The following is a 26,711-nucleotide window of genomic DNA, read 5'->3' as shown; positions in this document are numbered from 1 at the left end:
GAGCTAGTCAAGAGCAGGGCATTTTCATACTGACCATTTCCACAAGAGGAATTACTCAAGAACATTGCTTGAAAGTAGTGTTTTTCTTTACAGAAAATTAACTTAGAGATGTTAACAAAGCTTCAGATAGAAAATTGAATATTTTGGACTACTTTCATTACTGTTCATAAATTGCTTTGAGGTTCCGACATAGCATGGTTTACGGGTGACTGAAAAATGGTGCATTACTGTACAAGAAAGCTTTTTTTTTTTTTACTGGTACCTGAGACATAGACAGGAGATTGCTTTGTTTGCATGTGAACTATCCTATTTATTTTGTAGTGAATGAGGGAGCAGAATGATTCCTTAGCCCAGATACCCCATGAACAGCTAGCCTGAATTCAGGGGATCCGCTTTGAGTTCCTGTAGTTAAGCTTTTCTCCTTAGAATCTGTAGTAGTCTTACCAAGACATTATAGAAAGGCTTAGATATTACATCAACAGATAATTACACTAATAGAAAACATAGAGGAGAATATAGACTAACATTAACTTAGAACAGACTCTATATACCAGATGAGCTTAAGAAATCACATGGGCAGATGATACAATAGCAAAAGAATGGTCTATACTATGGTCTTTCCTAAAGCAGACACAAAGCAGTCTTCTTGTCTCAGAGTAGGCAGCTGTCAGTCACTGCATGCACAAAGCCAGACAGTTGCTGATGTGAAGAAACTATTTAACTGCCACTGCAATCTAAGCAAGGCTTGGAAGAAGAAATGGAAGTAGGAAGTGTTTCATTTTCACAAATGATTTTATTATCTAAAATTATTTTTCATTCCAGGTAGGAGTGGAACTCAATTTTTTTCTCCAAGCTCTCCACAAACCAAGTTGCACCTTGTCCCAGTCAGTGTAAGGAAATAGTCTTAGAACAACAGGCTCTTTCTGAAAAGTCATAAGCTTAAAGTCTGTAAAGCTACAAGCTCAGGTATTCTGGATACCCATGTAAGCCCAGTCACTTCAGCTGTCTGACAGTCCATACCGTGAGCAGTTGGTGAGGGGTTCAGTTGAAAACCTGCCCTGTGAATGGGGGCTTCACTGGGGTTTGTCAAATCCATCCCAGCAGAGCTCTTTTGACTTCAACAGAAAAAGGGGGAAAAAGAGTCTCAGCAGAACTTTTCTAGCCAGGCTGTGACACCTTTAAAATCACATTAGTTGGCCAATTTGCTCAAAACTAAACACCACAGCCAGCACATTCCTAAAAGCATTACAAAGTTGTCTGCATAAAGAACCACTGCTTTCCCAATCGGGAACTGCCTTGCTCTCTTCCCCTCCGAAGCCTACATTTCTTCTTAGAAGGATGAACTTCCCATTTTCTCTCTACTATCTCCTTCTATTTCATCATCTATGAAGATGTTGATGAACTTCCAGTGGCAGCAGTAGTCTCCACATTCGGTCAGATCCGAGAAGAGCGAGATCTTACAGGGCTGCCAGACACCTACTGCTCCCCATCTTGAGGAGAGACTGACTACAACAAAGAAGAAATGAGCAAATGTGGAGCTTTGAGCCTATTAACTCTGGTAATTCCCCTTTCAAAATCAACCTAAGTATAGCATAGAGCAGAAGAGAATAAACTAGAGGCCCCTGAAGCTGTCATTTCCGCTCCACTTCTAACCTTTGGACAGATTAGCCTTCTCAGTGCTCACTGCATACTTAGTGTGTCATTTCCTGTTTATTCACCCAAGGTGACCCCAGGTTTGCACTTTTCATAGTGTTGCTCCTAGGCTGAGCTATCAGGAGATGTTAGCTCAGAAAAAAACATGGGCTGTAGAAGGCACTTGAGAGAGAATAAGTTGACATCTACCCCCAAGCAGCTGTTACCACACTCCCTAGTCAATTTTCTGCATATCAGGGTGTTGGCAATAAAGAGCTGATACTCCCTGAAAGCTCTGCTAGCTGTGGCCACCTCATCCCATCTGAAGGGAAGGCATGGGGGGGAGGAGGGAAAAAACAAAACCAAACTTCTGTCATTCTATCTCCTACTGCTGGTTAGAAATATCTTTGTAACAAGAGAATCATTCATGATAGCAACAGAAACAGCGAAGAAGCAGATATACTGCCTTACAGTCCAGTGTATTTGATAGAGGAAAAGCAGATAGATGCTCATCCTGTATAGGATGGTTCTGGAATCGGTTAATGCATCAACCATTGAGAATTACAGTAGAAATATCCCTTGTGGAATTGCACATGTCAAGAACTGAAGGCTTCTCAGTATTTCAGTATTTCTCCAGTATTCTCTAGTGCTTCTCTAAAGGAAGCATGCTGGCAAGAGACAGAGAGGGGTACATTACTGTTCTATACGAGCCCTTTCTACATCTTACAGGGTTCCCATCTTTTTTTTTACAAAATTACATTAACTTTTCACAAGGTTAAAATTGGGCCTACTGAAAAGCAACTAATTGATGTTTGTCTTAACAAAAGCTTGGCTAAATCAACACTTTTTGGTAGAAAACTGATTTAGTGGAATTATCCATCTGATAGAAACCTAGGATACCTGAAAGAAAACATGTCATGAAACACCTTGACTCTTCTGTGGAAACTCTACACTGCACTTTGGGAGAGAACGTCCAAGCAGAGAGCGGGATATGATGAGAAGAAAAAAAAAAAAAAAAAAAAAAAAAAACCATTAAAAATCCTGCTACAACTCCTATAAGGAACAGTGGGGATTAATATTAGTTTTAAATGGGAACATTTTCATCAGACTGAAAATTGTCAATAATTTTTATTTTGACATTATCATTTTCCACTCACGACAGAACTTCTTGCAGAATGCAACATCTAGATTTCAAGACACTTTTACACTGAGAGATAAGATGCAGTGCTAACTACCAAACCATTTCACTAAAGCACGAAGCACCATTTACCTGCACGCTTGTGAAGAGAATCTCCATACCTCGAGAACCAAGGAAAGTCTCCCTGCCCAGCTGGATGTTGGTGATGTGCTTTAGGCAGAGCAGGAGACCTCTACGAATATAAATGTAGTTGTTGGAGACATCGTTGTGATGCCAGTCCTGATAGAGCCTCAGCAATCCACCCAGATAACCTCTGTTCACTGCTTGTCGGCTGTTAGATTCTGAAATGAAAGAGAAAAGGATGAATTAAACTCTTTCAGCTGCTCATTCTATTTGACAGCCACATGGCTATGCAGTGCTTATAAACTCAGACTTTAACACCTCTTCCTCATCTCATGGACAAAGCTAAATCTTTTGTTGCTGTTGCAGATTAAGATGCTATTTGTTAAATATGAGCTAGATTCTCAGATTTACAAAAAGAAGTCTCACATCTAAGCAGAAACAGTCGGCCAGAAGACTAAAAGAATGAAGGCTTTCTTTTGGCAAACCAATGCTGGGGTAGGCACAGAGCCCTTATCTCCTTCCAAGTGCTAATAAACCTAATCCAGATCACAGCACTGTAAGTGTCTCTGAAACTAAAGAAACTCCTGAGGAGTGAGAAAAGCCAAACAATAAGATTAGCTGACAGCAGGTCACACACTCTTCACATAGTGCATGTATTTTAGTCCTGACAGAACACCTCGCTGAGATCAACAAACACACAAACCTTGTAGCTGCACAATCCTGTCAACTGCTAACTTCTAAATACATTCCCACTTGTACCTCTATAATGAAAGCCATGAATCAAATTATTCTGAGAAATCATAGCCTGTCTCCTAACATCATGAGACAAAATAAAACCCCAAGTATATCAAAATTAACCAAATACCACCATGGACAGCATTTTGGGCTCTCTTCTGCTGCTTTCTGGTTTTGAAAAAAAATTAAAGGCAACGTTCAGATCATTTTTGAAGGATTTACAAAGCTCAAAAGATACTTTCAAAAATAAAAGCTAGTTTTATAAAAAAATATATGAAGGGAAAGATGTTGACGCTCTCTTAATCACATGGCTCTAGGATACAGGACTCAACAAAGAAGATTAGAAAACTTGGTGATAAAAAGTGACTTCCTCCATACGACCATTCTGCAGCACAGCCCTTCACCAACTGTGCTCCATGCCCTGCCCCACAGGATGAACATAAAACCATACCAGATTCCAGGCTCCCTCCCTTCAAACTAACCCTGCCTAAACACACTTTCCCAACCGGTCCTGACATTTCTGACAGTGATAACACATTAGAAGCTCGCCAACCAACCAAGGGACCAGGTAGCATATGTGAGACTGGAGCTCAACTCCTTGAATACCGATCAGAGTTTGCAGCTCACAACAGATGGCTCTTGGTATGGATTCTCCAGAGCTAGTAGGCTCCAATTCATTTCCAGTCCATTAAATAGAGTGCCAGAACCTCTCACACCTGGAACATTAATCAGCAAGGATTCACAGGGCAGGAGAAGAGAGAATAAAAAGGGGTAAAGATGCTGGATGAAGAAAATCGGGAGCAAGGAAGCCATAGAGAGAGCAGCTAGCGTACAGCTAACCTGAATCCCAGTGATGTAACAGATGAAGATTTTGGGAAGGGGAAGGAAGTTACCTGCAGTCATCTTAGTTGCTCTCTACAGTATATCAGCAAACTCTTTCCCAGAGAAAGGATTGGAAGGTAGATCTGCAGCTACCTGGCCTTGCCCTGCAGCTTGCTCTACCATTGCCATCACAGGGCAGGTGACAGTGTCCCAGCAAAAAAATCCCTCATTTTAATCCTGATTTGCATCTTCACACAACTCTGCTGATGCCTCTGCACTGTCTGCACGTCACGCTGGCATTTCATTCTTATACCTTACGCACAGCTGTGCCCAGATTATGCCCTGCATTTCTGTGCAGCCCTTTTTCCCCTTTTTAACCTTCTCATACTTTCTCTACCAATACAGCTTGTATTCTGGGGCTTCATGGTTGTCAGACTTTTAGCTTAACCTTCTCCTTTGACCTTCACTCTGTTTTTCTCTCCTTTTTTTTTTTTTCCCTTTCTTTTTTTGACTCCCTGCTAGAAAACTTTAATTGCTTGAGAATCCTTTATCAATTACTTTATTCATGATTTCCTGCTAATCCTCAACCAGCTGTCATGTTTACTAACCTGCAGGATGACTTACCCCTTAAATCAGTCAATCTTCCTTGAAGAATTACTCAGAGAACTCTGTAAAAGTCAATAAGTGTATAAAACATGACAAGAAGAGTCAGGCAGTGTAAGGTAGGGACAATTTGGATCAGGCTCAGAGCTTCCCTTAACTCTTCAGAGGCAGATGAAATTGGACTAGAAGTAAGGATTTACAGCCCCTAGCACTCACTCCTTGAAGTCCAAGCTTTCTGTGTCATTGTCAGCAGAGTGAGGGAAATACCTCACAAGAGCTGCTTGGGGAAGTTGATTAAACAGAATTCTTATCAGATGTGCTCATGAGGTTTTCATAGAAACATTAAAGTTGGAAAGGATCATCTAGTCCAACTGCCACCTTCCACCAACACAGCTCACTAAACCATGTCCCTAAGTACTACATCTACCCCCTCCTTAAAAGCCTCCAGTGATGGTGATTCTACCACTTGACTGGGAAGCCTGTTGCAATGCATCACTACTCCCTAAGGAGAGTCATGTCCTTCAAGACAGACTTCCACGTTTGGATCCCAAATCCATGGGACCAGAAGACAGCTGTCCCAATGCCTCAGTCTCATTACTGATGAAAAGCACTGAGAAAGCTGAGAAAGACAGTTTTGTTATTTGTTTCCCTCATGTGCTCTCCTGCACTTAATCTCCTTTAAGATCAGAACGGTCACTTTGGGAAGAGCAGCTGAGATAGTCAGTTCTGCAAGTAGATAGGAGAGGCAGGATTATACTTTGCCAGCACTTTCATCAAAAGCAATGAGTATTAACTGAAAGGGAAAGAAAGCTTTCATTTTCCTTCTCCCATTCCACTGATTCACTTCTGCTCTTGTGTGTTTTTTTTTTTCTCCAGTGTTTTGGTTTTTCTCTTCCAGATTTTTTCAGTTGTACAGTCAAAAAAAAAAAAAGTATCAAATAAACGAAGGAGGAAGCATGCCAATATCTCCAGAAGGCTCCCCACCTGTCTGTGTCTGCTGGTGTCTCCATCTAGGGGTGCACCTGCATGTGTATCTGCCTATACGTTGGCACAAATACAGATGGTGGAAATGAATCATACAGGTATAAGCAGAACTGCACAGATTTGTAGGCAGCAAGAACCCATCCCTCCTGGAGCGAGTATGCATGATCTGTGTTGGTAAAGCAGCAAAACATTCTATGCCTTTTGACCCTTTTTGTTATTATTTTGTTAAGTCCCTTTCCTTTTCCTTGAGTGCAGCCAATGTTTTCAGTGGAAACAGAAATTCTCCTCCTAGGTAGCTTCCAGGAGTGTCTAGACATGCATGTGGGAATACCCAACATCTTTCTTATTTCCCCCCTCATTTAGAACTTAACACCCACTTCTGGTTTCCAGGGCAGTGCTGTTGACCAATGAAAATATTCTCTGCTATAGTGACAAAATATCCAGCAGAATAATCTGTTCAGTTAGTTAGGAGAATGTGACACGGATGCACAGCCAATGTGTGTCATTATCAAATGAGAGATGCATCTGAATTAGCAAGGGACTCACATCACGAGGAAATCCACAGTTGAGAAAGAATTCTGATTTTGCAGTGGGGGTCAAAGACAGATGAAACCCAGGTTTTGAGTCTAGCAGATAAGACTTAGGACTGCTAGTGGGGCTTTGGCACAAGGGGGAGCATTTATGAGGCTCTCTCTTGTATGCCAGTCCTTTTGAAGCATTTGCCAAGAACACAGGGAGCACTGGAAAACATGCAGCATTTTTAATCACAAAACTGAATTACGGTCAACCTGAAATATGATGAGCAATGCATTGCTTACCAGGCAGAACAAAGAGACTTATCTTTCCATCTATCTACTTAAATCTCTTTGTTGATGCCACTCAGCTGATTCATTATGCCACAAGCATATATTGCTACAGTTTGGAGATAAGAACGCTCTGCTAGATTAACCCTATGGCCCCTAAGGGAACAAAAGGAAGAACAAAATCTTCAGCTTCCCTGCTCTTCTCCAGTCACTGTCTCTTAGCAATAAAAGACACAAGTGAAGTGAAAACATCTATTCTATTCTGCCATTGTGAGACCATTTTTTGCTGGAGATAAACATGAGGGTGCCCTGCAGAAACAGAATGAGTTGTCCTCAGAGAAATCTTGTCACCCATCCAGCCCTGGGATAAACCCATACATGGTAGGCTATAGAGTTCCAGCAAGAAGTCAGTATTAGACTCAACTGTTTTGGAAGGTAGAAGACTAATTCTGTGCCATAAACTTCACGGGCATCCTTGAGAACCAAAGCATTAATTTGAGCATTTAGGATAGAGGTCTAACACTTGCACAAAGTAGAGGCAGGACTTGCTAGTACATATAAGTTCCTGGTCTAGGTGCACAGACACTGTATGTTGTGAGCTTAACATCAGCACAAGAACAGCTCATTTTTTCTACTCTGAAAGTTCCAGGTTTTGGACTGTAAAGTAGTAATCATATAAACTATATCATGAGGTGGCAATTCTTCACTAATTGGCTTCTGTTGCATTGTTCATATATATAAAAGAAAGCAAGCCAAATCCTTCTGAAATTTTTGAACTAACCTCAGAAGAAAAGTGATCTTCAAAAAAGATCCCTTTTCCTCCTTTATTTTCCAGTTTCAAAGCATCTTCGGGTTGTAGCCCAATAGAAAACCAAAAATAAAGTTAAAAAAATATATATTTTCTGCTTGAAATTTCCAGGTTGATTTTTTTTTTTTTTTTTTCCTCCCTCAAAGAGGTTTGAAAGTTCAGACAAGGATGCTAGAATTTGGAAGACTTCCCAAAAATTGGCCACTGAATTTTCTGAAGCCCAATCATCACTGGAGGCACAAAGACGCTGCCAAAACACAGTAAGCAATCACTGTTAAGGATATCAGCAGAGAACAGTGCAAGTTCTTGACACTTAACTCCTTCATACCCACCCTCAGGAGCAAAACAGCAAGAAGCTGCCATGCCCCAGGAGATGAATGAACCTTCTTCTGTAAAGAACTTAGTGATTTTGCCGGGGACATCTCTATAGATGAACATCAGTCTTTGAAAGGGTATAAAAAGGAGATTGAATCATTTTTCCCCTCTTATAAAACAGCTCTTCTCAAAGAGAAGCTTTAAATCAGGATCAATACTATTTGCATCCTGAAACTCAGGAAGAAGCACAGACACAGAACTTGTTTTAGATGATTATGAAGCTATTTGCAAAATTCAACTCTGATCACATTATTTCACATTATCCCACAAATACTGATGATAGGTTTGGGGCCAGACTGATAATGGAGTCTCAATCTAGAGGTGGGAAATGAGGTCTTAAAATGATTGTGAGAAACAAGCATCTTGCAAAATACCTGACAAATCACTGATATTGTGCTGGGTTTAACCATAGGTCTACTTTGACACAAGACCAAAGACCTATAATTCAGTAGATCTGTTGCAAAGCATTATGAATTCAGGCATAGAGGGTGCAGGCCATTCAAACTGCAATGTGTGCTAGAACACTGCTCTCTGTTCCTCACAGTTAGTCGCCCCTACTTGATGCCAGCATAAAAGGAAAAGTATGACACTGATTATTTTATCCTGCCAGCCACAAGACATAATCCTTATGCTTTGATGAAAAGAAAAAAAAAAGTGGGTGAAAGGTTAAATAAAGGTTAGTTGACAGAAAATGAGGCAGAAAGAGCAGAAAGTGAGAGATGAAAGCCTGGGGGGGAATAAGGGAAGAAAAGAGGATCGAGACAACAAAAGGAGGAAGGTAAAGATACAGAAAAAGAGGGGAAAGGCCATCTGCAATAACTGCTGTTCGCACATGGAATTGTCTTGATAAAAGAGGCATGATCAGGAGGTCAGCACAACCTGTCTCTTTAAATTGCTCATTACAATTTCACTAGGCAAGCATTGCAACAAGGGCTCTGCCCATTTCCCTAACCCTTTCCTTCAATATCTGCTGAGCAAATGCCTCCGAGATCAGCTCTAGCTAATTTCCTTCAAGGCATGCAAACTGCTAATTCTGGGAAGTACAGATAGTCAGGAATAACAAATACAAGCAAAATGAGATTAAAATAACCTGCTGATAAACAAATTACTCACCAAAAAATAAATATTGGATTAAGCTCTGGTGGGATAGGGTTCCCTATAATCACATCGCCATCGTGTGGCTCAAGGTGCCACGTCCAGCAGGGATCACACCAACTTCATGCCTGTCCACGCTTCTGCATCAGGCATCTCTTTTTCTTCCTAAAACTACAGTTTGGCTTTTTTCTTTTGGATGGGTGGGTTCACCCAAAGCAACAGCTTTTAGATGTGCAGAGAAGCAGGACAAAGCCAAAGGAGGCAGGAAAAATGGCAGGTGTGCCTTGGATGGAGAAGAGACTCTGGGAAGTACGGTGTACTTTGCTCTATCCCTATTTCTCTATGATTACCTGTATCTTCACATGCTGTAACAAATATCTAGAAACTGAGGGAAGGATGGACAGAGGTAGCACCAGTGAAGACTTGACTCGTATCCAAAAGAAAACACTCCTGATGCTATGTTATACAGCACCATTACATCTATTTAATAAGCAGAATATCCAGCCTACTGTAATATGATAATGAGCTCAGCCAGTGAGAAAACGGCATGGTGAAGAGACAGAAGAGGAAGGCCTCACTACAAGCTACCTGCTGACTGTACGTGGGCATGGCAAGTGACACACAGCAACCAGGAGGGCAACACATGGGGCAGGGAAAGTACTTTGGATTGCTTAGAAAGAGATAAGAAGGCAGGAGTGAGAGTGGATAGCCAGGCGTGAAACATCTTTTCCCTATCTGTAATCTGAGCTTCTACTGATAGAAAGATATAGCACTTTGTTGGAAGTGACCTAAACATTATTCAGCACCTCCATGACTGTCACCGATATCCATTCATGCATAGGGGGACAGGATAATCAAGATCCCTCTGGTCTTGTGCTGGGTATGTGAGTATTTCTTCTTTGTTGCGGACAAAGGGTAAATTTGCAGTGCCTTTTCCTCATCCTCTCTCCACTGATGATTCTTGTTCTGAACCATTTTCTTACACATAGCATTATGCACCTGATACAGTGGGCATTTTGCATCTTCTTCTGTTAGGAAAGAGACAGAGGCCAGAGAGTTTCCAGCCAGGCATTGGCTCTGCAGGAGGACTAAGTCTTAAGCAGAGCTTAAGGAAGCCTGAGGAGATGAAGAAGGATATTTCAGAATCCATCAGGGAGACACACTGCCATCTGCCTGCTCCCTTTAAAAGTGCGGGGTTTTCTCCCATGGCTGTTTGCTGCCAGAAGCAAGAGGGACAGTTTCACCTCAATATCTTCCATGCACAACCATAACCCTTGTGCCTGCTTCGAGTTGAAGCTTTTAACAATCCAACAGCCCTGCAGGGAGATCAGCAAGAATAGATGTGCACTTGTTCTAACATTCATCGGATTTGATTTTCAGCTTTCTAAGAACTCTAAGTTCATATGCATAGATAAGTTAACTGTGATAAGCAAAGCTGTGCTGACAATCATGAAAAACAATTCAGTTCTTCTCCTGCCATGTTGACTATGGAAAAACCAGAGATATTTCTTACATTCCCTAACCCACACCTTCCAAAAGGTACAGCCTGCTAAGCTGTGTGCAGCTACACCAGAAACCTGGAGCTTCTAGTTTCTAGAGCTTCAGGACAAGACAAAAACCAAAAGACATTCTGATCACTGAGCAACAGCCTGCAGAAAGCATCAGAAAACAGAGTACAAGCTGCCCTGCAGGCTGTGGTGCTCTATTGTGCATCACAGTGAACCTCCCAAGTGACAACGTAAGGCTGCTTTGCTCTCTGTCCTTCTTAAAATACAAGAAGCATAAGAGAAAGAGCCCAGATGTCTCTAGAACCCAGATTGGCTGAGAAGAGCCACAGAAAAATTTATTCTAAGAGTAAGAATCCTTAAAACTTAGTTCACTTTGGGAAAACAGGGGGAAAAAAAAAAAAAGCAAAAAAAAAAAAGCAAAAAAAAAGCAAAAAAAAAAAGCAAAAAAAAAAAAGCAAAAAAAAAAAAGCAAAAAAAAAAAGCAAAAAAAAAAAGCAAAAAAAAAAAAGCAAAAAAAAAAAAGCAAAAAAAAAAAAAGCACCAGGGGAATTTGGAGCTGAATCCAGCCCTTCCAGATTCCCTAGAAAATCCTCGGCTCACAAAATGATTCCCCCCACACAGCACTGACTTTTACAGCATGGGTTTAGAACTCATTTTACAATTTCCTTTGGTGATTAGTTCTTCACTTCTCCATATCATCCTCATCTCTAGACCCAGAACGAGCCTTGAAATAGGAAACTAATACTTTTAACATCCTGGGCCAGCAGAATTTCACTTCCCGTTCCTGGTGCCTGCAGGAGTGCAGGAGAAAAGCTCAAGCTGCCTGATGAGCTTTCAGCTCTTGTTCCACTTTTCTAGGTTTCTCTCCGCACTCCTTTCTATTCTAAATGCTAATTTTGCTTTTTATATTGCAAGCAGCTGTGGCATAGCCCCACAACCCCCCTTATTAAGATTTAGTGCCCAAAGCAGAAGGTCTTTCCTTGTTGCAATAACGTGACCTTTAAATCTATGCAGCAAGGTTAATACTGGAGCATCGTTTCAGAATTCCTCACTGCTACTCGGAGACAAACCCATTGCAATCTGCTCATTTAAGCACTGCTTTCAGGACTACAGATTTTCACAAATGCATTATTCCTAATACTGTAAAAAGGAAAAAGGGAGGGGAAGAAAAGGATGGAGAGAGAGGACAGTACACCATTGTGATTTATTGGAGAGTAGATAGTCTGCAATAGTAGAGTGCTCTTTCTTAATCAAAGCTTTATTAAGTTCTAGTAATAAAAGGTAAGTGTTTTTGGATAGGAAAAAGGCAGGAAAGGGTAGCATGTCCATTTCAGGAACAGTCACACAACAGCGCGTGACTGAGAATCCCTGTTAACGTCTCCAGCACCCACAGCCAGCTGGTGCAGATGCCAAGCACAACCTGCCTTAAGTATGCCCCAGCAATGCATAGGCTGCAGCCCTGTCTTTTAGGTCTGCATGAAATCGCAAGGGAGAATAAGGTCATGCTTTTTGCAGTGCAGAAGTCTTCCAAGCCTTTTCCAATAACAATAGTGTTTCCAGGTCAGCTCACAATACAGGAGCATCACAGGACAGAGAAGTCAGAGCAGAGCAATGAGCATTATTCACTGCCTGGACAGCTTTCCCCAATTTTTTTCCCTGTACCAAGCACCAGGACAACCACTGTTCTCTGATTATTCAAACTAAGCATCTCACTCGGTTCCCTCAGCAACTTGATCCTGGGATCTAAAGCATCTCCCATAGATCTGCATGCCTACAGAGCCACGAGGTGCTGAAAAGCACTGCAAGACATATAAACAACTACCTCTTTTTATTAAGCAGTGCTTTTTGGGATTTAGGGGGAAGTGGATACTAAAAGAGAATGAGGTTCAACAGGATCATTCCGTCCAGCAGCACAGCACAGAAAGAAAAGTCATAATATGAAGAAAAACTTACTCGATTTCAGCAAAGCTGCCAGAGCCTCAATGGCTGCCCTGGGGAAAGAAGAAAGATGGAAAAATGTCAGTTTCTTTGATAATTTTTTTAACCTTCTTCTTCACGATCTTCTGGGTCAGGCTTTGCAGTTGGTCTAAACTGACAGCTTGAGCTGCAGTGTCTTACACCAGCAGAGAATCCAGTTTCTGCAGCTGACTCAGTTATTCTAAATGACCATTAGCCCTCTAGCTTTACCGTTACACTGATTTGTAGTGACCATTAAATGTAAAGAAACAGCCACATACCCAAAGTAATGAAGCAAGTCTTTAAACTACTGCCCTAGAACCATTTCTTTGTATCACACTCAGCATACACCCATTCCAGACATCAATGCTTCCATCTACATCAGCAGATAGATTCTGCATCGGATTGGGATGTCAGCATTTTCCAATAGATTCCACTCCCTCCTCCATTTTTCCAAAACAAACTTCCCCTCCACCCCCCTTCCCACCTGCTTAAACTGAAAATAAAGTTCATTTCCCTATAGTTACGTTTCCTACTGCAGCAGCAGGTAAAGGTTCCCCACTCAGATCAGGGCTTGTAAGAAACACGTTAATGTGATGTGAGATTTGCCCCTAGGTCCTAAAGAGTACTAGTAGAAGAGAGATAAGCAGAGACTTTTTTGTTAACCTTTACATCAATTCAATGCACAAGTAAGCAACTCAACTTGCCTGACTCAGCATAGCATCAATATAAATGGGAGCCAGAGAGATCTGCACTGAGATATACTTATTCCCCACATGGTATTAGCTCCATCCTACCAGCCACTCAGAAGGTTTCCATTTCCAGCCATGTTCTGCTGGAGCAAGAAGAGCCATGTACCAACCTGGCTTACTGCTGCAAAGTTTCAAGTGCCTACAGCTTATTGAATAAATACAGCTGCAAAACCCTTCATGCCCGCGGATTCCTTAAAATGTAATCTCTTTAGAAACCAATCCCCAAATAAAATCACATTAACTTCCATACTGAGCCAATTATCATCTGCAGCAAAAAATTACTGTTTTCTTTTTTGTCATCAAGCTGCTGTCTGTTGCGTGTTGTAGCAGTGGCTGAGACTGAGAAAGATTCAAGATCTGGTTCTTGCTGATGTTGGGTTGGTGTCTTTGTCTAAGGTCATGCTTCCATAACTAATCTGACAAAGTTCAACACCAGCATTAAAAAAAAAAAAACAAAAAAACAAGCAATCACCAACTGCACACATGCACACCATCTGCATAAAAAATACAAGATTTAGGGGGGAAAAAAAAGCAACAAAAAAACCTAAAAAATAAACAACTAAAATCCCACCCACCAGGGGAAGTACAGTCATGCTCTCATTATTTTATTTCCACCCAAACAGCAGCCATTCAGCTGGTGGGAGGAATACTGTCTCCTACCAGCCATTCTGCACACTCAGGATAGAGATGTGCTACATCCAGTGATCACTTAGCCTGTTCTTAAGTACCCAGCTTGGGACAAAGTAAATAGCTTTAACAAATTACAATTTTGTCCAGAGCTCCTCCCAAAGCTCACATGCATGTTTTAAAAGAAAACATTACGTACCTAATTTCACAGTAGTCTCTGTGGGCTTTAGGTGATGCATCAATCACACACCTGAACAGCAAAGGAGTGGAGGAAGAACACAAGTATTTCTAGATCCATACAGAAGAGGCACCTCATTTATTGTATGAATTTTCTCAACTTCCACCTACTTTTTTGAGCAACACGACAGTCCTGTAGCTGTAGCTAGCTGGATTTCTCATTTGCCATACTAGCAGCCTAGACACTGCCTTATCTCAGTCCATGCCACACATAGTGCTACAGTAAAATAAAGCGGAACCAAACTAGTGCATTTCATCTCCTAATTCACTGCAATTCAGAGATGATTTGACACAGGTGATAGACAGTGTTCTGTGTGACCTGCAGAACGTGCTCTACAGGTACTCATAAGCAGGTTCAGACCCAGTAGGCTAACCTCAATAGTAAGCATTGTTTTAGAGTACATACTGAAAGAAAGAGTAATTAAATACACAAGTGTAAACTGCCAAATGGATCGAACATGTTTAAGGGACAAAACAGACTTAAAAAGTAGAGCAAGCCAGCCTAACTCGATGTATTTCTTGGATAACTGATTTTTCTAGACAAGTGAAACACAGTAGATCTCATTTCTCTGTTGTTCAATAAAGCTTTCGATACGGTGCCACACTGGAAATTAGTGAACTGGGAGAAGATGAGGATTAGTACAAGAACTGCAAAGGTGAGAGAGGAACTGGTTGAAGAGGCACTGGCAGGAGATGTACAGCAAGAGAAATTATTGGACTGGAGGGAGGTCACACGTGGAAGTTCTCAAGGATGCATTTTGAGGCTGATCTTATTTTATACTTTCATTAATAACCTCAACACAAAAAGTCAGAGTAAACCAACAACATCTGCTGATGGTGTGAAGTCAGGAGCTATTACCAACAGTCAGGAGTTTGGATTATCTTTCAGGAGTAACAGGATGTTTTTGAGTTCTGAAGCAATAGAGATGGGATGAAGTGTAATGGTCAAAGTGCGAAGTTATGCATTTAGGGCTTAATAAGTGTTAATTATGAGCTGGGGCTCCTAATTGGGAAGCACCCTGGATAGATGAGCCCATTAGAAGATTAGGACAAGTGTGACCCAACAGGGTGAAAAGGACAGATCGGGTCTCAGACTGTCACTGCCAATGGCAAAAGGAGAGCATGAAGGTTTTAACTTCAGGTTTCACTCAAACAGCTGTGTGCAGTGCTTGAAAGGAACCACACAGAAAAGGGCTAAGAAAACAGAGTAGCAGAGAAGTTTCAGGAGCCTTAAAGATTGCAGTTTGGTTACTTTAGCAAAATAATGGCTGAAAGGTGACCTGATTGTTCTCCAATCTCTCCCACTGGGGTGGGGAGAAGTAAACACTGCATAAGACAGAGAGCTACTCAAACTGAAGAACAAAGCTGGCACAAGGACAAATAGATATAAAATGGCCATGAATAAGTTTCAACTGGAAATTAAAAGAAAGCTCTTAAGCACTGGAAAATGAGGATCTGAAACATCCTCTTGGCAGAAAGAGAATGAACAATGTAATGAATTTGAAAAGGGAGCCCGAATTTGCTTATAACAGGCAGTGGCAGGAGAGCTCAGGTGCCAATAAGGAAAGGCTCTGAAAAACCTGACCCAGAAAACACAGTAGTTCTATATGCCTTAATTTTAATCACGCATAAAATGGAACTGAACGATAAACAGTTTCTCCAAACACAAAGTTAACTAGCCAGGCTAGAAAAGACCAGCAACACCAGTGTAAGCAGGAAGCCCAGGTAGTCTGGATCTTACATCCAACACTGCTCTACAAGTACAAAACCAGAGTAAAGATGCAGTGCTACAACTTCCAAAAAAGCCTCTCTTACTCCAGCTGTTTGCCATCCAGAGATTTCGTAAGCTACCACTGGTGCCTATGGAAGTTTTTTTTGGTTTTTTTTGTTAAGTGAAATTTATTTCCCTTCCATGTATTTTTGAAGCTGTGCAAACTCTTCACACATACAGTATCCCAGGAAAGAAGAGCATCACACAGTGCAGCTATGAACTCTCCTTGCATATATATTTTAAGCTTGGAGTTAACACCAGCATTATAATTTACACTTCAAGTCAGTTGTCAGCTAGTAACCCCAGAATATTATCTACCTTTAGCACAGAACAAATTCAAACATACAAAACACCCTACAGGAAACAACAAGTCAGAAAAGAGAAGGTAGAATGGGCTTTCACTGAGAACAGCAGCAAGTTGATGGATGTGTCAATGGGCTTACAGCAATCCAAGGCAACTTGTGTTTGTGATACCAGCACCTCTTAACAGCATATGGTAAACCAACAGCATCTTTTCTGACATCAGAAGAGATAATGAGATGAGTGAATCTGGGGTGGGAAGACAGAAAGGAGATAAATAGCGCATAAGAGCAAGAGAGAAAAATAAAAGACGGGAACAGGAGGGAAAGTTTAAGAGCAGAAGAAAGATGTCTCTATGAGCCATATGCCAGACCTGAGGATTTGACAGCATGCCCAGTTCAGAACTCTGCGTTTGTCTCAAGAAGCAATAAGGGATAAAACGTTTCATTAAAAACAAACTGGTGAACCTGCCCAGATGCCTTCCTCTGATTTTCTGTTCTGTGGCATTACGTTACTCAAATCCTGCACTGGGATTGACAGAGCAGGTATCTCAAAGGAGACTCATTCATATATTTCAATAAAAAGATGTATAAATAAAGTTGTGCTGTCTTAAAAGGCATAATAATAAATGCCATACTGTAATCAGAAAACATTAAAAACTGCCTGTAACAGCAGTGCAGACAGCAGCTCTGAAGAATGGAAGTCTTTTGAAGTGTTTCCAAACCAGCAGCTTGAATATCAGGGCAGGAGTGCAGCTTGCAGGCAGATAGACAATCAGCTTCCAGATCTTGTGCTTAGGAACCAGGAGCAACAACAAAGAAAAAAATGTGCTTCCCAAGCCAAAGAAGAATCGGATTAGCCAAAGTCAGGCTGTTCAGCATAGACAAAGAAAAGTCTTTTATTATTCTATTCTTCTATTCTTCTATTATTATCTGATGGGGGGGTCACCCCATCAGATCTGGGCTACTGGGACAGTGTCAGCTGGAAGTGCTGCAGACAGAGGAGACCAGGAGGCAGCATCTCTTAAGTCCTCTTCCCCACTCTGATCTTGGCTCATAAGGCTGCAGCTCTTAGCATTGCTATGGACAACTCTGTCTCTGTTTCTTGAATTGATTGCTTACTTCTGTTCTACACACCATTGGAGAAAACCCCCTGGAAATGAAAAATGTTGTTACAGAAGGGATGCCTGGTGAACTACATGAAAGGATTTGAAAACTCATAGGGCATGAGGAGTTTGGTGCCCATCTGTTCCTTGTTACTATGGACAGGGAACAGCTGAGATGCTAAAGACTGAACAAAGAACTGATCCAACAGGGCTTTGTAAATCAGCTCCCAAGTAATTTAACCAGCATCTTCCTTCTCCTGCGAGATTTTATCTTTATACATGCTTAAACATGAAACATCCTCTTATTATTGAACGAAAGCTAATGATTTGGTGCTTCATTAAATACCTCTTCAGACCTGATGCAATTCCTAAAGGCAATCACACCTGGATAATGAAGATGGAACATACTATCAATAGAGACATAAAAGATTCTCCCCTGCCTGGCAGCCCGCATTGCCTCAGCCTACTCTCTCATTTTGCTCTTCGTCTGGCTATTTCTCACTGCACTCACTTGTTGCTGTCATGTTCATTTTATGTCTCATGCTGTGTGGGGCATGGACCATGTTATATGTTTGTACAGCATCTAGCACAATGGGAATCTTGACTGAGGGCTCAAGGTACTACAGCTTACATGCTTAAAGTCCATAAGCTCCAGTTGCCCCTGTCTCTCGAAGGAATTAAGTGCACCTAAGAGCACATATTGCCTGGCTGCTTTTCACCCCCAGCTCTTGGGATTTGTACTTAGTTACTGGAGCATACAGTCACAGAGTAACCCAATCTAAAAAGAAAACTTCACATTTGACAACGGAGAGACATTTGGAAATAACACATAGGAACCACAGCAACAGGTGCATTATAAATCCCATCAGAAGGTAGATCTCACCAGAGACAGATGCCTCAAACAGCCATTTCCATTGTGGCCTAGAAATACAGATCTTAAATATGTAAGTACTTCCACAGTAATTTGCTTTGTTTTAAAGTTTTAAAGCCAGCAGCTTTGCAAGTTTTGAAAATTCATGGGGAAAAGCTGCCTATGCTGCCAGCATTTTCATGGCACTGCTGGTCTGCGACTGACAAAAACACACCCATCATCACGTCTGCTTTAGTTCCAGCTTGCTAGCTAGGTATTAGAACTTATGCTAAAAGCATAGCCTGCTTACAGTTTGCAATGTCCCACCCATCACCAACAGGTGGTTCAGAGATCCAGCTGCTTTGCACAGATGTGCTTTTGACGTGGTGCCAAAGAAAAGGGAACTAAAAAAAAAAAGTCACACGCTCCTTTTCTAATGATTACTTCAATTCCAGTGATCTGATTTGTTTTCCTGGAAAAGCACATACTGCCTTCGAACAAATTATGCATCTTCCATGGATGCTATTCTCTCTGATGCAATTCTTTTTTGCTGAATAGAATTTGAGAACAAACTGAGAACAAATTAAATTCATGCTGAAAAGTATTTTCTCCCCACCTTCAAAGACTTCTATGAGCATTAAATGTCAGAGTAAGGCGGTAAAAAAAAAACAAAAGCAGTAAATGAGCATGTACTAAGTCAATTAAAAAAGATCAACAGTGAAGGGAGAGATTACTCCCTACTCTTTAAGCCCAAAAGAAGTCCAGAATTGAATTTTTTCCTGTCTTACACACTTGTGTGCTCCAAATCACACACTGTGCTTATTGAGAAGTTATGGTTGTAATGCAGAAGCTCCTGCCCTGTGTGAAGTTCTCTATTCTACCCTAAGTGGCCAATGTAATGAATGTATTTCAGTTCCCAGGCTCAGCTCAAAGCCTTCACCAAAGCATCTTCCAAGCATCTCTGTCTTCCCTGGAGCCTGATATGTTACATCAATGGAAAGGTACAGCATTTCAGCCTCTTCTATTTCTGCCTCCCAGGAAGAAGAGTCACCCCAGGGCTACCCTCCAGGCATTCTTACAAGTATCCTACTCTTTCTAGTATAGAAGTACAGAATGAGAGACAGCTGTATCCTAAAAATTCATCCTATTCTTTTAGCTTCCAACTTAAATTAGCTTAAAATTAGTAATAAAGAAGAACAAAGCACAGGAAGTGCATTTAAATCCTTGCCAAATAAATACCCAGGTATCTCATGCTGCGTGGTACAGAGCTGGCATCACTTGCATAGGCAAAAGCTAAAGCTCAAAAGGCTTCCCATTCCTGTCAAGCTCCCTCTCTGGGGTCAGATGTCACCAATAGAGCTGAGGCAGGCTGTGACAGCTTGTCATTCACATCAAGGTGAAGGGGGTCATTCAGTCAACACAGGTTTCTTAAAAGATCAATCACCCAGACAATATTAAGATGACAGTGTGAGAACCCAGCTCTCCCACCTAAGGGAGGCATGCAGAGGGAACAGAGAAGGGCTTGATGCCACCCCTGATCAATTCAGGATGGGGAGGAAGATACTCAGAGGCCACACTGGATAACAGCACAGCCCTGCAGAACATCTCACACACGCACTGAAATCATGTCAGTGAGCGAGGTTAAAACTCCCTTCATCCCCAGAGAGCTGCCTTCCAACCCCGTTTCACTCACCAGTGGGAAAGAACCTGGTGGTCTGTTGGCTCAGTCCTTTATTGTCACTTCATTCATCGTTTATCGGTTCACAATAACTGACAGTTCACACTCTACAGACCAAAGGGTTGACCAAGGAAAGCCAGCTAATGTAATCTTTTAGGATTTCAGCAAAGCTTTCAATACTGTTTCCACGGTATCCTCCAGAACAAAACATCCAGCATTCATCTAGGCAAAAACAAGGCAACGGGTGAACAACTGGCTGACAGGTCAGAGGGTTATGGTAGATGAGGTTACATCAGGCTGGCAGCCTGACACCACTGGGATTCCTTAGGCATTCATTTTAGGGCTACTTCCCTTGAACGTTTTCATAAATGATTTGGAATGCAGACTTGAAAGTTTACCAATAAAGCTCATGTACAACATGAAATTGGGAGCAGCTGTTGACTCTATTGAGGGGAGAAATCTTACAGAGAAATCTTGACAAATTCAAGTGTTACCTACCCAGAAATTCCAGAGTCAAATCTCAATAGACAACCTGGAATTCTGTCATCATGAAACTAAGTTGAATCATAGATGGCTTGCCATTGGGAAGTCTCCAATAGCAAATTTTGAAAGAGAAGCTGAGGCTTGGGGATACCCCCAGAGCCTTATGATGCCATATAACAAGCCTACATTCACACAGTGTTTGTCTGCAAGCAACTGGAAGAGCTTTATGTACAGTCAGTTGCTGGCAGTAGGATACCCTAGAGCAGCTTGTAGTGTCAGCAGGCCAGGCAATAAGATATCTGACATGCCATTGCTTGTGCCCAGAGTCAGTTAAACTAATGTAAGTATCTGTACAACTTCACAGACCTGGAAAAAAAATAAAAATCACAAAATGCGAAGCTGAAGTCCTGAGAAAGTTCAGTCTTCCCTGAACATCACCAAGAAAGTTACAAGGGTAACTTCAGTGTCAGCCCTTTCTTCAAGCACTAAGACAGATTCCCCTAAATAAAACAAAGAATGTTCAGTATTGAAGATTAAAAAAAAAAAAAGTGTTTGTTATTTTTAATGTAATGGCACTGTTTCTCTATTACAAAGCTCTAGAAATAGACCCATCAGTTTACATGGCACTTCAAGCTCCCTCTCTGGTTCTGTTCAGATGAAGAACATCCATAAAGAAAAGCCAAAGGAAAACTTAAAGCTTAACATTCTTCAGAAAAAGGGCTGCCTTGTAGAGCCTCTTGAATACGCACAGGAAGCAGTTTCTGGAATCATTTCTTCCTATGCTACATAACCAGGTACAAACTGGATGTCTGTGAACTGGCAATAATGTCATATTAACCCTATAGTCTTATCCAGATCTGCCAGTTTGTGAGGGTTCAGTTGCACAGCCCACCTACAGTAAAAGACCATGCTTTGAATGCAACTGCTCACTGCAACACTGACAGAGCATAGAGTTACATCCACATTTCCAGCAGGGAACAATGGGAAAACACTGAAGCTAATTAATCCTCCTGAATGCAATGCTTTCCAATTATCTAAGTCCATGTGTTTCCCAAATGAGGAAACATTTCACTGTTACTCACACAAGTAAAGCAGTTTTTCATACATTGCTCATACATAAATCCCATAACATAGTGGCCAGAGAGCACTCTGAAAAGCTTACATACAAGTGAAATTCCAACCCAATATAGACAAGATATTCAGGAGCAGTCACCAATTTTCTCCCAGTTTCCAGCTACCCCACTTCTCACCTCCTCCAATGAGATCCTCTTGCCATATACACGCAGGTTATTTTCATCTACCCTTTCACACAGAACTTACTATGGATTGGGCACTTGTACAGTTTCATGGTTTTAAGTAATGCTGCTGAACATGAACCCACTTGGAAATATTGACTTGTGGCTGCTTATAAATCCCTTATGCGTGTACACGTGTAATGCGGAGCTTAACTGATTCCACTAAACCAGTCTCAAGTTGAGATCAACTTGCACAGACATGCTTGAGAACAAAGTAGTGTTGTCCTAGAGACTCACATCAGCTATCTTGACCTATGTTTCAAAGGCATTTCCATGTCTAAGCACGCAGCTAGCACCAAGCAGAATTTTTCGAAGCCCCTTTGTATGTTAAGATCACAACTACCTTTTATAACTGAGCAGAGTTGAGCCTGAACCCCTCCAAAAGGCTTTCCAATGAGAATACTGGATCTCCAGCTGTACCTCTGTACATCTAAATCTCTAAAAATCTGGACTCTTCCTCAGAAAACTCAGCCTTAACCAACCCAAACCTCTTAATTCAATAGAAACAGCCAGTCAATAAGAAACATTTCTAGTCTATCTTATATGTAAAATAAATGTCAATTTTGCACACTTTTTTTGGAAAACTGGACTGCAAAACACATGTAGAACACTGCTAGAAACATACAGCACTCAGATTTGCCACAGGCAAGTAAAGTAATGATGAAGACTTCAGGGAAAATAGATGTTGCAATTGCAGAGCAGGGAGAAAAGCTTATTAACTTGTCTGGGAATTTCAATAAGGGTTTAGCAGAAAGAAGGCCATCCTGCTATTTGCCTCCCTCTGTTATTCTGAGGGTTGCCTTGCTTGAAATGCAGGAAGGACAATGGGGATGCTGCTGTACTGTGTATTATGCACAGATAATACACAGATACCTCTGCAGAAAAAGTCAAGGTATAGAAACTGAACACCTTTCACTGCACTGCAGCAGCTTTCTGGACATAAGATTTCCAAGCTGTCATCAGGAGAGCCATCAAAAAAGTGATCAACTTCAGATTAAGTAGGATAGCTGTTGCAAACGAGGAAACATCCCCTGCAGAATCCATCTGTGCAAGCAGGCTGAGCCACCACCGCAAACACTCACAGCAGTGGGCACAACTACTCCAACACTGCTGTCAATGCCCTTGTCCTCACCTCAACTCTGCAGCTCAGGTAGGACAGAAGTAGGACATCTTGCTCCAATATGGGCACCCTACAGACTGCAGGTCAGAGATGAGGCTCTCTGCAGCACCTCTAAAGATATTTGCATTTCAGAGGCCTGTCACTGGGCTATGTAAGAATGCAATGGAAACAGCTTTGGTGAGGGTCTTGTCCTGAAAAAGAGTAGTACATATAGTTTAGAGGCTTCATCAAGATTCAGAGAGATAGTATTGTCAGCACATGCTGTCTCCCACATGGCACGCTGCCCAGCTGGCTGCTCTGAGTCAGATTCAACACATGGGTCACATCAAGACTTTGAGACGATGAGTAGGAAGATCATACACCCAGAGGCAGGCAATGCACAGCCTTAGATTTCATCCCCACATCTATGACCAAGGAGACTTGTCAGCAGACAGCATGCACTAGCCCCAGGTGCAGCACTGGCCACTAAATCATATGCAGCTTGCAAGCAGCAAGCATCTGACTGTGGTGGCAGAGCTGGCCAAGCACAGTGATTATTTTTTCTTTTTTTTCTTCCTGTTTCATGCATGCAACTCCTTATTAAGCAAACCAGTCACATCTTTGTGCTGGTGCTCGTTCTTCACAGCACTTAGGGGTGGGGGTCTGGGGGCAGGAATCACTAACAAGCCAAAATATAGCAAATACTGGGTAATGCCATTGGCCACAAAAAAAATCAGCAATGTCATACCAGCATTACTGCAGGGGCTTTTTGAAGTATTAATTTGCAGAAGCCTAACTGTTAGCACTTGTTTCTCCCTCTTTTCATTGGAAAACTTTCATCTGATATAATCAAGCCAGGCTCTGTTTAGGATACGAAAACAGGCCATATCAAAGCCAAGGCTGGTAGAACATCAGCTGTAAATAGAGGAACGAAGCAGCAGAGATAAATAAAAAGCACAGTAAAAAAAAAAAAAAAAAACAACCAAGCACTATTGGGACAGTTCTTCTATGTGCCACTGATTTTTCTGCACAGAACAATCTGGAAGGCAGTGAAAGTCAGAATAGTCACACGTGTAAGAGCAATTTAAAAAAAAATCAAAAGGAAAATTAAGCTTTTGGGTACACAGTGAGAGCTGTCATGCCATTGCAACATATGTCCTATAGTACACACAAAGATCAAACTATATCCATTTAACACAGAGAGAAGATAAAGTAAATGAGCCAAAGCTATGGGACAATTGTCTTTATCTCCTATAATAGCCTTGCTGTTGCTGCAGGCAGACAGTAAAAGCTCAGTCTCAAAGCCATGACCTTGCAAAGATTCACGCTTCGGGGGGAATTTCCACTCCCAACCCCAGCACTGCAGCTCTATTTGGAGTCAGTAGCCCTGTTCTTCCTCACCAGCCACGTCAGGCTTCCAGGTTCTCCCCTCTGTGTTCCAAGCCTTGTCTCTGAACACATCCCAGAGCTGCTCAGCTCTGGGTTTATTTACAGATTTTACTGGCATTGCTGCCATTCCAAGTGTTGCCCTGCAGATAAAGAGAACAGGAAGAGCCCTACCACCGTTACCAAGACAGACCTGTGCTGCTAATAGCACTGCTATTACAAAAAGAGCTTTCCTAATGAAATCTATTCCACCTGCACTCAGTAAATACTGTAGTTTTTCAACTTGCTATTTTGTTTTCTACAATCAGCATTATCTAACTGTCCAAAGAGCCTGAAAGCGTTGGAGTTCGCTCCCTCCCGCTCACTGGAAGGCAGTCAGTTGTACTGCCTGTTCTCTGTATTGCTAAAACCAGCTGCCCTGCTGCTGCTAATGCTGGGGCAGCTCCAACAGCATTATCAGGATAGGGAATCCTAGTGTAGAAAGGCTGTTGCTAAGAGCTTTGACACCACGTCATTTAACTCTGATGAGGACAGGTCTAATCGCTGTGATGTTTTTAATGCCACTGATAGTTCTAGAGACTGGTTCACACCTCACCTACCAGCACTGGTGGAGCTGGAAAAAAAAAAAAAAACAACCAACAAAGCCAGCCATAGCAGCCCTAGGAAATTCTTCAGGTTGTTTTTGTGTGGACAGCACTTGCACAGAGACAACGCTGTGCTCCATTCTTGCTATTGGAAGTCTGCACTGATACTTTCTTCCACTGTTTTCAAATCTCCCATGCCTACCTTCAGTCTGGAAGCATTTGCTGGGAGGGTCTTTCACAGCTGCCATCTACCTCTTTACAGGAGTAATATGCTTCTGGGTCCAAGAGGACAATAACTCAGGTGAAAGACAAGGAAAAGAGGATTTCTGGGCTCTCAGATGGGCTGACACACAAGTGTCTTCAGCTTTACCTAGTCACTTTCTGGCTGTTATCAGATTTATGTCATTATCCAGTTCAGTGCTTTCCAAGGGACTCCATCTCCAGGACCAAAAAGCAGGCAGGTGGGCGCAAGCTTGTCACCTCAGTGAGGTCATTCAGACAGGCTTTACTCAGAAATATCCCTCCCTTCAGCTCCAGCACCCCAGAGCTGTCTGACTGATGTCTTCCGAAAGCTCTGGCACTTCACATTTATCTCAAACATGTTTACAAGGTCGCATTGCTCAGCCTTCTCCTCACTCTGGCAGCTCCTCATTCACTCCACAATCCACTTCAGCCCCATCCTGCTCTCAAGCATAATATCTGTCTCCCTTTCCTCATTTTTCCACTTCTCTATCCTCACCAAATATTTCAGACAACTCACCTTACACTCATTACCCTCAGGAAGACATTAAAAAGTGCAATCTGATGTACAAACACTGAACATACAAAAGCCTGATTCCAGGGGACTTGCCCACAGTAACATACTGTTTCTGTAAGGCCTTCAGACATATCTTCTGCCTTCGATTTAGACTTTTTGCTTTCTTTACTCTTACAGTCTTACCAACACCTGCAACAGATACTTCTTCCTGTACCTGCAGACTTGGCGTAGCCTGCCCAATCTTTCTCACAGATAACCTAAGAGCCATCCCAAACCCTTCATTCAGAGGCTGGAAAACCTCTTACAAAGAAAGGTTGAGGCAGTTGGGCTTCTTTAGTTTGGAGAAGAAAAAGGATCTGGGGTTACCTCTTTGTGGCCTTCCAGTACTTAAGCTTATAAGCAGGAAGGGGACTGACTTTTTATATGATCTCAGAGTGATAGGGCAAGGGGGATGGCTTTAAACTAAAAGAGAGATTTAGGTTAGGTGTTAGGCTGAAATTTTTTACTCAGAAAGTGGAGAGGCATTGACACAACTGCCCAGAGAAGCTGTAGGTGCCCCATCACTGGAGGTGCCCAAGGTCAGGTTGGATGGGGCCCTGGGCAGCCTGAACTGGTGGGGGCACCCGGCCCATGTCAAGGGGTTGGAGCTGGGTGGGCTTTAAGGTCCCTTCCAACCCAAACCATTCTATGATTTCTTCCTGTATTACAAACGACTTTACAATCTTTCTGCCTCTGTTATCATTTTTTATTTTGGTTTATTCCACGATTCGGGCTATTTACAAAATGCCTTAGCACAACTTGTGCACGTCAGTCTTTACTCATCCTTCTATGGAACTACCACATTCAGCCACAAGGTGTTCTCAGTGACAACAACAGTTCATTTACCTTTGGGCAGAACTGATGTGAAATCAAGTGCTACCTCCCAGTTGGATGGGAGTGACAACCAGTTAGGTGAGAGAAGCTCAATCTGAGGCATATCTAAAAGACAACATAACTGCCCTGAAGCACCCAAGTATCAGCTTTAATCTAAATACTACAAAGACCAATAGTGAAACAGATATGGCAACATGGAATATAACCCCTGACTGGATATTGTGTCCTACGAAGCTTGCATAGCCCACGCTAGAGGCCTTGCTGCAAGCCTTAACAGTTGTTGTCAGAATGAGGAACATTAAAGCTAGGGCAGAGAGACCTTCCCACCAAGA

At 41.9% G+C, this 26,711-nt stretch overlaps 1 protein-coding gene and 1 long non-coding RNA gene across 7 annotated transcripts in view; both read right to left on the bottom strand.

The window, feature by feature from the left end:
• Positions 1-26,711, bottom strand: part of AGBL1 (AGBL carboxypeptidase 1) — a 478,919-nt gene that overhangs the window by 422,675 nt on the left and 29,533 nt on the right. For all 6 annotated transcript variants that reach the window (XR_008203809.1, XR_008203808.1, XM_052672162.1 and 3 more), the window contains 2 exons: positions 12,580-12,617; positions 2,903-3,111 (listed from right to left, as the gene is read on the bottom strand). Coding sequence is in view for 4 of the 6 variants with exons in the window: in XM_052672162.1 (XP_052528122.1) it covers positions 2,903-3,111; positions 12,580-12,617 (247 nt within the window). In the remaining 2 variants the exon portion in view is untranslated. The remainder of the gene's footprint in view (positions 1-2,902; positions 3,112-12,579; positions 12,618-26,711) is intronic.
• LOC128075422 (uncharacterized) lies at positions 16,067-20,120 on the bottom strand. Its single transcript, XR_008203814.1, has 2 exons — positions 19,918-20,120; positions 16,067-17,421 (listed from the first exon to the last, which is right to left on the bottom strand). It is a non-coding gene; the product is annotated as an uncharacterized LOC128075422 (long non-coding RNA).

Source organism: Tympanuchus pallidicinctus, unplaced genomic scaffold, assembly GCF_026119805.1.
Source record: "Tympanuchus pallidicinctus isolate F22 unplaced genomic scaffold, pur_lepc_1.0 scaffold12, whole genome shotgun sequence".
NCBI classification, from domain to species: domain Eukaryota; kingdom Metazoa; phylum Chordata; class Aves; order Galliformes; family Phasianidae; genus Tympanuchus; species Tympanuchus pallidicinctus.
Note: the sequence above shows the minus strand (reverse complement) of the source record. Positions and strands in the feature narration are given on the sequence as shown.